This window comes from Sander vitreus, chromosome 23 (genome assembly GCF_031162955.1).
Source record: "Sander vitreus isolate 19-12246 chromosome 23, sanVit1, whole genome shotgun sequence".
NCBI classification, from domain to species: domain Eukaryota; kingdom Metazoa; phylum Chordata; class Actinopteri; order Perciformes; family Percidae; genus Sander; species Sander vitreus.
The window spans coordinates 23,264,664-23,277,163 of NC_135877.1; the positions used below are offsets into that span (position 1 = coordinate 23,264,664).

Consider the following 12,500-nt stretch of genomic DNA (forward strand, 5'->3'; position numbering starts at 1 on the left):
ACACACACAGACACACACACAGAGAGACACACACACACACAGAGACACAAACACACACACACACACACACAGACACACACACACACACACACACACACACACACACACACACACAGAGAGACACAGACACACACACAGAGACACACACACACACACACAGAGACACACACACACACACACACACACACACAGAGACACACACACTAACACAGAGACACAGACACACACACACACGCTTTTGGTATGTTGTTTAAAATAAAACACCTGTAACAGAGGAAGAGGAAGATGATGATGATGAGTTTTTCTCTCTGTCCTCAGTATGACCTGTGCCAAGTGTAACCACGGCTTCTGCTGGCGCTGTCTGAAACCATGGAAACCAACACACAAAGATTACTACAACTGCTCCGCCATGGTTGGTTCACACGCTGCTACACGATCTGTGTGTGTGTGTGTGTGTGTGTGTGTGTGTGTGTGTGTGTGTGTGTGTGCCTGTGTTTTTAAATGTGTCCTGTTGTTTCTGCAGGTGAGCAAAGCAGCGCGGCAGGAAAAGAAGTTCCAGGATTATAACGAGCGATGCACCTTCCACCACCAGGCCAAGGTACGACTTCTGTCCTCCGCAGACCACAGGCTTTTATTGTGAAAGAGACAGAAGCTTTTATTGTGAAAGAGACAGAAGCTTTTATTGTGAAAGAGACAGAAGCTTTTATTGTGAAAGAGACAGAAGCTTTTATTGTGAAAGAGACAGAAGCTTTTATTGTGAAAGAGACAGAGGCTTTTATTGTGAAAGAGACAGACAGAGGCTTTTATTGTGAAAGAGACAGAGGCTTTTATTGTGAAACAGACAGAGACTTTTATTGGGAAAGAGACAGAGGCTTTTATTGTGCAACAGACAGAGGCTTTTATTGTGAAGCTGCTGAACAACTCTAACTCGTATGTTGGAGGACTTTAACTATACATTTTCTGGAGGACTTTTATTTTGAAGCCGCTAGACCGGCGGTTAGCTCTTTATAGTCAGCAGATCTAAACAGGAAGTGTATTTAACTGGACACGTACATCATGTGACTCAGCGAGTCTGTTTCCGGCGTCTCAGCGAGTCTGTTTCTGGCGTCTCAGTGAGTCTCAGCGAGTCTGTTTCTGGCGTCTCAGCGAGTCTCAGCGAGTCTGTTTCTGGCGTCTCAGTGAGTCTGTTTCAGGCATCTCAGCGAGTCTGTTTCTGGCGTCTCAGCGAGTCTGTTTCTGGCGTCTCAGTGAGTCTGTTTTCTGGCGTCTCAGCGAGTCTCAGTGAGTCTGTTTCTGGCGTCTCAGCGAGTCTCAATGAGTCTGTTTCAGGCGTCTCAGCGAGTCTCAGCGAGTCTGTTTCAGGCGTCTCAGCGAGTCTGTTTCAGGCGTCTCAGCGAGTCTGTTTCAGGCGTCTCAGCGAGTCTCAGCGAGTCTGTTTCAGGCGTCTCAGCGAGTCTGTTTCAGGCGTCTCAGCGAGTCTGTTTCAGGCGTCTCAGCGAGTCTGTTTCTGGCGTCTCAGCGAGTCTGTTTCAGGCGTCTCAGCGAGTCTCAGTGAGTCTGTTTCTGGCGTCTCAGTGAGTCTGTTTCTGGCGTCTCAGTGAGTCTCAGTGAGTCTGTTTCTGGCGTCTCAGCGAGTCTGTTTCTGGCGTCTCAGCGAGTCTGTTTCTGGCGTCTCAGCGAGTCTCAGCGAGTCTGTTTCTGGCGTCTCAGCGAGTCTCAGCGAGTCTGTTTCAGGCGTCTCAGCGAGTCTCAGTGAGTCTGTTTCTGGCGTCTCAGTGAGTCTGTTTCTGGCGTCTCAGCGAGTCTGTTTTCTGGCGTCTCAGCGAGTCTGTTTCTGGCGTCTCAGTGAGTCTGTTTCAGGCGTCTCAGTGAGTCTCAGCGAGTTTGTTTCCGGCGTCTCAGCGAGTCTGTTTCTGGTGTCTCAGTGAGTCTGTTTCTGGCGTCTCAGCGAGTCTCAGTGAGTCTGTTTCTGGCGTCTCAGCGAGTCTGTTTCTGGCGTCTCAGCGAGTCTCAGTGAGTCTGTTTCTGGCGTCTCAGCGAGTCTGTTTCTGGCGAGTCTGTGCGTCTCAGCGAGTCTGTTTCTGGCGAGTCTGTTTCTGGCGTCTCAGTGAGTCTGTTTCTGGCGTCTCAGTGAGTCTGTTTCTGGCGAGTCTGTTTCTGGCGTCTCAGCGAGTCTGTTTCTGGCGTCTCAGTGAGTCTGTTTCTGGCGTCTCAGCGAGTCTCAGTGAGTCTGTTTCTGGCGTCTCAGCGAGTCTGTTTCTGGCGTCTCAGCGAGTCTGTTTCTGGCGTCTCAGTGAGTCTGTTTCTGGCGTCTCAGTGAGTCTGTTTCTGGCGAGTCTGTTTCTGGCGTCTCAGTGAGTCTGTTTCTGGCGTCTCAGTGAGTCTGTTTCTGGCGAGTCTGTTTCTGGCGTCTCAGTGAGTCTGTTTCTGGCGTCTCAGTGAGTCTCAGTGAGTCTGTTTCTGGCGTCTCAGTGAGTCTGTTTCTGGCGAGTCTGTTTCTTGCGTCTCAGCGAGTCTGTTTCTGTTGCAGGACTTCGCCATCAACCTGGAGAACAAAGTGGCGTCCATCAACGAAGCTCTGCAGATGAAGTCTCTGACCTTCGTCATCGACGCCTGTAAAGTCCTCGCTCAGGGGCGCAAGGTAACGCCACCGCCATCGTCATCGCCTGTGTGTGTGTGCGCGCATGCGTGTCTGTGTGTGTGTGTCTCTCTCTGTGTGTGTGTGTGTGTGTGTGTGTCTCTGTGTGTGTGTGTGTGTGTGTGTGTGTCTCTGTGTGTGTGTGTGTCTCAGGGTAAATCCAGACAGCTAGCTAGACTATCTGTCCCTCTGACTAAAACTACTTCTTAACGTCCACATGTTCCACCAAAACAAGCTCCTTCCTGAGACTATTTAGCAGAGGCACCGTGGCTCTGTCCGGAGCTTAGCCCCGCCCACGATGATTGTGATTGGTTTAAAGAAATGCCAATAAACCAGGAATGCTGTGTGGACTAGTCAGAGCCTCCTCCACAGAGCTGTGGAGGAGGCTCTGACTAGAAGAGACTAAGATTAGGATAGCTGATTGGTCGGTGATTAGAACCTGAACAAATCAGGTTACGTTACCTCGCGCGAGCATGGACACCTGACCAATCGTAGCGCGTGAATGCTATTGAAAGGCGGGTCTTACCTAGAACTGCAGTGGGTTCCATATTAACGTGATGACACATCTCTGCTGTCTGCAGGTGTATATGGGTTTCTCTGCCCTGCTCTGTGTCTGCAGGTCTAAATGTGTTTTCTCTGCCCTGCTCTGTGTCTGCAGGTCTAAATGTGTTTTCTCTGCCCTGCTCTGTGTCTGCAGGTGTAAATGTGTTTTCTCTGCCCTGCTTTGTGTCTGCAGGTATAAATGGGTTTCTCAGCCCTGCTCTGTGTCTGCAGGTGTAAATGTGTTTTTTCAGCCCTGCTCTGTGTCTGCAGGTATAAATGGGTTTCTCAGCCCTGCTCTGTGTCTGCAGGTATAAATGTGTTTCTCTGCCCTGCTCTGTGTCTGCAGGTGTAAATGGGTTTCTGTGCCCTGCTCTGTGTCTGCAGGTGTATATGGGTTTCTGTTCCCTGCTCTGTGTCTGCAGGTGTAAATGTGTTTCTCTGCCCTGCTCTGTGTCTGCAGGTGTAATTGTGTTTTCTGTGCCCTGCTCTGTGTCTGCAGGTGTAAATGTGTTTTCTGTGTCTGCAGGTGCTGGCCTACTCGTGCGTCTACAGCTACTACAACCAGGAGACGGAGAAGATGGACGTGATGGAGCAGCAGACGGAGGCTCTGGACCTGCACACCAACGCTCTGCAGATCCTGCTGGGTGAGACTCCCTAAAGTATCCAGATTACTGCAGTAAAAGTAGTAATACCACACTGTTAACATACTCAGTTAAAGTATTAAAACATTGTAGTGTGTGTGCGTGTGTGTGTGTGCGTGCGTGTGTGTGTGTGTGTGTGTGTGTGTGTGTGTGTGTGTGTGTGTGTGTGTGTGTGTGTGTGTGTGTGTGTGTGTGTTTAATGGTCTGATCCTCTCAGCTGACTTGTAGTCGTTATATTGTTGGCTAGTTTACTTTAGAATAAAACATCAGATGTTATAAACTACATGTAACTAAAGTAACTAGTAACTAAAGTAACTAGTAACTAAAGCTGAAACAGATGAATGTAGCGGAGTAACTAAAGTAACTAGTAACTAAAGTAACTAGTAACTAAAGCTGTAACAGATGAATGTAGTGGAGTAACTAAAGTAACTAGTAACTAAAGTAACTAGTAACTAAAGCTGTAACAGATGAATGTAGTGGAGTAACTAAAGTAACTAGTAACTAAAGTAACTAGTAACTAAAGCTGGAACAGATGAATGTAGTGGAGTAACTAAAGTAACTACTAACTAAAGCTGTAACAGATGAATGTAGTGGAGTAACTAAAGTAACTAGTAACTAAAGTAACTAGTAACAGAGCTGTAGTGGAGTAACTAAAGTAACTAGTAACTAAAGTAACTAGTAACTAAAGCTGTAACAGATGAATGTAGTGGAGTAACTAAAGTAACTAGTAACTAAAGCTGGAACAGATTAATGTAGTGGAGTAGAAGTAGAAAGTAGCATGAAAAGAAAAGACTCAAGTAAAGTACAAGTACCTCAACATGTGGTACTGAAGTACAGTACTGGAGTACATGTACTTAGTTACATTTTGCTGTTCTGCGTCCCCAGAGGAGACGCTGCTGCAGTGCACGGACCTGGCGTCGTGTGTCCGTCTGCTGAAACCTGAACACCTCAACACCGGACTGGAACTGATCCGACGCATCCAGGAACGCCTGCTGGCCATCCTGCAGCACTCCACCCAGGTACCCAAAACCCAGACCTGTAGGGGACCTGTAGGAGACCTGTAGGGGACATGTAGGAGACCTGTAGGGGACCTGTAGGAGACCTGTAGGGGACCTGTATTTGACCTGTAGGAGACCTGTAGGGGACCTGTATTTGATCTGTAGGGGACCTGTAGGGGACCTGTAGGGGACCTGTAGGGGACCTGTAGGGGACCTGTAGGAGATCTGTAGGGGACATGTAGGGGACCTGTATTTGACATGTAGGAGACCTGTAGGGGACATGTAGGGGACCTGTAGGGGACATGTAGTATACCTGTAGGGGACATATAGTATACCTGTAGGGGACCTGTAGGGGACATGTAGGGGACCTGTATTTGACCTGTAGGAGACCTGTAGGGGACATGTAGGAGACCTGTAGGAGACCTGTATTGGACCTGTAGGGGACCTGTATTTGACCTGTATTTGACCTGTAGGGGACATGTAGGAGACCTGTAGGGGACATGTAGGAGACCTGTAGGGGACCTGTAGGGGACCTGTAGGAGACCTGTATTTGACCTGTAGGGGACATGTAGGGGACATGTAGGGGACCTGTAGGAGACCTGTAGGGGACATGTAGGGGACCTGTAGGAGACCTGTAGGGAACCTGTATTTGTATTTGGAGACAGTCCCAGCGTTAGAAATGTGAGAAAAATGCGACAAAAAGACTTCAAAAAGAGGACAAATCGTGTAGGAGACATGACTGTTTCCTCCCATTACTCCCAGTATCATGCAGTCATACCAGTTACAATGTTAACTGTGTGTGTGTGTGTGTGTGTGTGTGTGTGTGTGTGTGTGTGTGTGTGTGTGTGATCCAGGACTTCAGGGTGGGCTATCAGTCTAAGAGCGGCCAGGATCCAGAATCCACTCAGGCCTGCAACCTGTCCAACAACACCGACACCAACAAAGTGTGAGTACCATTTCTAAATGAAATCAGTTTACGTCCAAAAGATGGAGAACCCCTTTTGTAAGTTTGTGAGGAACATCCATGCGGGGGGGAATATATTCAGCATTACACACACACACACACACACACACACACACACACACACACACACATACACACACACACACACACAGATACACACACACATACACACACACACACACACACACACACACACACACACACACAGATACACACACATACAGATACACACACACACACACACACACAGACACACACACAGATACACACACACACACACACACACACACACACACAGATACACACATACACACACACACACACAGATACACACAGATACACACACACACACACAGATACACACAGATACACACACACACACACATACACACACAGATACACACAGATACACACACACACACACAGACACACACACACACACAGATACACACACACACAGATACACACACACACACACACACACACTGATACACACACACACAGATACACACACACACAGATACACACACACACACACAGATACACACACACACACACAGATGCACACACATAGATACACACACACAAACACACACAAAGATGCACACACACACAGATACACACAGATGCACACACACACAAACACACACACAGATGCACAAAGACACACACAGATACACACACACACACACAGATACACACACACACACACACACACAGATACACACACACACATACACACACACACACACACACACACACACACACACACACACACACACACACACACACACACACACACACACACAGATGCACACACACACAGATGCACACACACACAAACACACTCACACAAACACACACATAGATACACACACACAAACACACACAAAGATGCACACACACACAGATACACACAGATACACAGACACACACACAGACACACACACACACACACACAGATACACACACACACACACACACACACACACACACACACACACACACACACACTCTGATACACACACACACACACACACACACTGATACACACACACACACACACACTGATACACACACACACACACTGATACACACACACACACACACACAGATACAGACACACAGATACACAAACACACACACACACACAGATACACATACACACAGATACACAAACGTACACAAAGACACACACACACACAAACACACACACAGATGCACAAAGACACACACATATATATAAACGATATGTACTGTATGTCTTCTCCGTTGTCAGGGCGAAGGCTGAGCGTGCGTCGGAGTCCGGCGACTCGGACAACAACAACTACGCTGGCGAGGAGGGCGGCGAGGAGGCGGAGGACGAGGATGATGAGTACGACGAAGAGTACGTCCCCGAGTGGCACGAAGACTACGACGAAGACGACATCGACGAGGACGACTTCTTCTCCGACGACGACGAGTCAGAGAACCTGGAGAGAGACTTCAGCCCCTTCGACTGAACGCACGCAGCAGAGGCCCCGCCCCCTCACCCCCCCTCGCCGAGAACATTAGGACGGACCAGAGACCCCCCCCATCCCAAACACAGCTGTATTCGCTTTCACACTTCCTGTATGTCACGGTTAAGGCTCGAAGGGATACAGCTACGGCAACGACCGTTAACGTTAGACACCGAAACAACAGTTATGTTTTAGAAAATATAAAGTCTGTCTATAAAGTCTATGAAAAAGGGGACAGAAGAAAGGAACTGTTTAATGAGAAGGAAACAACATGGAAGAAAGAGAGATGGGATGGTTATCCTAAAAAACTGAAGCTAAACAAGAAGCATGTTCGGTTTCTGTACAAAACAACTGTTAACGTTTAGACACCAAAACTACTCGGTACGTTTCTGAAAAAGATGGTGGTTGGGTTACAACACCCCCGAGGAATGCACACGTTGTCACTGCCTGATGGGAGTCAGGGCAGATGGGAGTCATAGCAGATGGGAGTCAGAGCAGATGAGAGTCATAGCAGATGGGAGTCAGGGCAGATGGGAGTCATGGCAGATGGGAGTCAGGGCAGATGGGAGTCATGGCAGATGGGAGTCAGGGCAGATGGGAGTCATGGCAGATGGGAGTCATGGCAGATGGGAGTCAGAGCAGATGGGAGTCATGGCAGATGGGAGTCATAGCAGATGGGAGTCATAGCAGATGTGAGTCAGGGCAGATGGGAGTCAGGGCAGATGGGAGTCAGGGCAGATGGGAGTCAGAGCAGATGGGAGTCATAGCAGATGGGAGTCATGGCAGATGGGAGTCATGGCAGATGGGAGTCATGGCAGATGGGAGTCAGAGCAGATGGGAGTCAGGGCAGATGGGAGTCAGGGCAGATGGGAGTCAGATGGGAGTCAGGGCAGATGGGAGTCAGGGCAGATGGGAGTCAGGGCAGATGGGGGGCAGGGCAGATGGGGGGCAGGGCAGATGGGAGTCATGGCAGATGGGGGGCAGGGCAGATGGGAGTCATGGCAGATGGGAGTCATGGCAGATGGGAGTCAGGGCAGATGGGAGTCAGGGCAGATGGGAGTCAGGGCAGATGGGAGTCAGGGCAGATGGGAGTCATAGCAGATGGGAGTCAGAGCAGATGGGAGTCATGGCAGATGGGAGTCGTGCATGCTCAGATTTAAATGGTTTACGGCGTAACGTGTCATACTGATATTTGTGAAATCCATAAAATGAACTTTTCTCTTTACAAACAATAACAGAAGATGGAAATAATTTCCAAAATGTTGTAGCTATCTATGATTGTCTAATTGCTAACGTTAGCTCAAAACTCCGTTCCAATGACAGCCTTTGTTGTGTTTGATTGCTAACTTGTAGCCAGCAGTGAACCAACTTCGTTATGTAGGTTCATTTCTACTTCAGACATTACAGAAGGCTCTCATTAGCATCTTGTAGCTACTTCAGACATTACAGAAGGCTCTCGTTAGCATTTTGTAGCTACTTCAGACATTACAGAAGGCTCTCGTTAGCATCTTGTAGCTACTTCAGACATTACAGAAGTCTCTCGTTAGCATCTTGTAGCTACTAAAGACATTACAGAAGGCTCTCGTTAGCATCTTGTAGCTACTAAAGACATTACAGAAGGCTCTCGTTAGCATCTTGTAGCTACTTCAGACATTACAGAAGGCTCTCGTTAGCATCTTGTAGCTACTTCAGACATTACAGAAGTCTGTTGTTAGCATCTTGTAGCTACTAAAGACATTACAGAAGTCTCTCGTTAGCATTTTGTAGCTACTTCAGACATTACGGAAGGCTCTTGTTAGCATCTTGTAGCTACTAAAGACATTACAGAAGGCTCTTGTTAGCATCTTGTAGCTACTAAAGACATTACAGAAGGCTCTCGTTAGCATCTTGTAGCTACTAAAGACATTACAGAAGGCTCTCGTTAGCATCTTGTAGCTACTAAAGACATTACAGAAGGCTCTCGTTAGCATCTTGTAGCTACTTCAGACATTACAGAAGTCTCTCGTTAGCATCTTGTAGCTACTAAAGACATTACAGAAGGCTCTCGTTAGCATCTTGTAGCTACTTCAGACATTACAGAAGGCTCTCGTTAGCATCTTGTAGCTACTTCAGACATTACAGAAGGCTCTCGTTAGCATCTTGTTGCTACTTCAGACATTACAGAAGGCTCTCGTTAGCATCTTGTTGCTACTTCAGACATTACAGAAGGCTCTCGTTAGCATCTTGTTGCTACTTCAGACATTACAGAAGGCTCTCGTTAGCATCTTGTTGCTACTTCAGACATTACAGAAGGCTCTCGTTAGCATCTTGTAGCTACTAAAGACATTACAGAAGGCTCTCGTTAGCATCTTGTTGCTACTAAAGACATTACAGAAGGCTCTCGTTAGCATCTTGTTGCTACTTCAGACATTACAGAAGGCTCTCGTTAGCATCTTGTTGCTACTTCAGACATTACAGAAGGCTCTCGTTAGCATCTTGGAGGCTACTTGTCGCAAAGTGACGCACGCGCAACTCACATCGGGCAGTGACAACGTGTTTCCTGGGTGTTGACGTGTTTAAATGATGTTATGTTAGCCGAGACTTGGTGAGATTGTGCGTAACTTCCGGCCGTAGCTGTACCCCTTCGAGCCAGAACCGTTTCTCTCCTCCTGTGTTTTCATAAGTCTGTTTGTTTGTTTGTTTCCTGCTTGATTGCATAAACATAAACAGGGTTGAAGGGATAATTCATCAGAGACTTTTTTTAGTCCACGTGGTCCATGTTTTTGTACCTGTTGTACTGCGTTAGTCCTTAAAGATATAATCTTTGTTGTATGGGTGCACCATTCAGAAAATATCACCATCATCGATATTTTTTAGGCTCAAGATCTGATTCAATATCAATTCACAGTATGTAAATGTAGTTACTTTTCCTATGTGATTGCAATAGGCATACAATAAAAAAAAATATTTTTTGTTATTAAAAAATATGAATGGATTTTCAATCCCTAGAGCTTGAATCGCGATATGAATGTGAAGCGATGTATTATTATTTTTTTTGCACACCCCTATTTTCCATCACACCTTCTGCCTTTGATTCATTTACATTTACACGATGGAGGTCGCCTTCACTTGTAGAAACTATTAAGAAATGCCTCTCTGAGTTGTTTTTTACATCGTTGTAGACGGGGATCTTTGTCTCCGTGCATCAGAAGAAACTGATTCTGAGGGTTCAAGTCTGAAGCATCGCTGCAATAACACATCGATCCACCAATTATTACGCTTACTCGACTCTGTTTTCCGTCTGAAATAAAAAAGGACGTTAGGGTGAGATTTTTGGGTTTTGTTCTGCAGGAGATGAATGATGTTCCTGTAATTTTGAGAGATCCTATATTCATATTGTTGATGTTCTTTCTGTTGGAGTCGCGCGACTTCAGCCAGCAAACTAAATAAAAAGCTTTTTCTGCTACGCTGCAGGACGACTCGTCATTTCTGTAACGCTGAGTCATGGTTACATTCAGAGCTGGATGTAACTACATTTACTCCTGTACTTCTGTACAGATGTTGAGGTACACACAGAGACACACACACAAATACAGAGACAAATACAGACACACACACAAATACAGACACACAGAGACACACACAGACACACACAAATACAGACACACACAGAGACACACAAAGACACATACACAAATACAGAGACACACAAAGACACACAAAGACACACACACAAATACAGAGACAGACACACACACAGACACACAAACACACACACACAAATACAGACACACACAGAGACACACAGACACACACAAATACAGACACACACAGAGACACACAAAGACACACACACAAATACAGACACACACAGAGACACACACACAAATACAGACACACACAGAGACACACAAAGACACACACACAAATACAGACACACAGAGACACAAATACAGACACACAGAGATACACAAACAAATACAGACACACACACAGACACACACACACACACAGACACACACAAATACAGAGACACACAGACACACACAAATACAGACACACACAGAGACACACAGACACACACAAAGACACACACAAATACAGAGACACACAGACACACACAAATACAGACACACAGAGAGACACAGACACACACAAATACAGACACACACAGACACACACACACACACACAGACACACACACAGACACACACACACACAGACACACACACAGACACACACACACACAGACACACACACAGACACACACACAGACACACACACACACACACACACACACAGACACACACACAGACACACACACACATACAGACACACACACAGACACACACACACACACACACACACAGACACACACACACACACAGACACACACACACACAGACACACACACACACACACACACACACAGACACACACACACACACACACACACACACACACACACACACAGACACACACACACACACACACAGACACACACACACACACACAGACACACACACAGACACACACACACAGACACACACACACACACACACACACACACACACACACACACACACAGACACACACACACACAGACACACACACACACACAGACACACACACAGACACACACACACATACACACACACAGAGACACACACAGACACACACACACACACACACACACACACAGACACACACACACAGACACACACACACACACACAGACACACACACACACACACACACACACACACACACAGACACACACACAGACACACACACACACAGACACACACACAGACACACACACACACACACACAGACACACACACACACACACAGACACACACACACACACACAGACACACACACAGACACACACACACACACACACACACACAGACACACACACACACACAGACACACACAGACACACACACACACACAGACACACACACACACACACACACAGACACACACACACACACAGACACACACACAGACACACACACACACACACACACAGACACACACACAGACACACACACACAGACACACACAGAGACACACACACACACACACACACAGACACACACACACACACACACACACACACACACACACACACACACACAGAGACACACACACACACACACACACAGACACACACACACACACACACACACACACACACACACAGACACACACACACACACACACACACAC

General features: G+C 46.9%; 1 protein-coding gene across 4 annotated transcripts in view; it reads left to right on the plus strand.

The window, feature by feature from the left end:
• cul9 (cullin 9) overlaps nt 1–10,733 on the plus strand; it is a 70,881-nt gene extending 60,148 nt beyond the window's left edge. For all 4 annotated transcript variants that reach the window (XM_078242854.1, XM_078242855.1, XM_078242856.1 and 1 more), the window contains 7 exons: nt 319–412; nt 524–598; nt 2,531–2,641; nt 3,708–3,825; nt 4,708–4,841; nt 5,675–5,766; nt 7,064–10,733. In XM_078242854.1, coding sequence (XP_078098980.1) covers nt 319–412; nt 524–598; nt 2,531–2,641; nt 3,708–3,825; nt 4,708–4,841; nt 5,675–5,766; nt 7,064–7,286 — 847 coding nt within the window. In that variant the 3' untranslated portion in view covers nt 7,287–10,733. The remainder of the gene's footprint in view (nt 1–318; nt 413–523; nt 599–2,530; nt 2,642–3,707; nt 3,826–4,707; nt 4,842–5,674; nt 5,767–7,063) is intronic.
• The last annotated feature ends 1,767 nt before the right edge of the window (nt 10,734–12,500 follow it).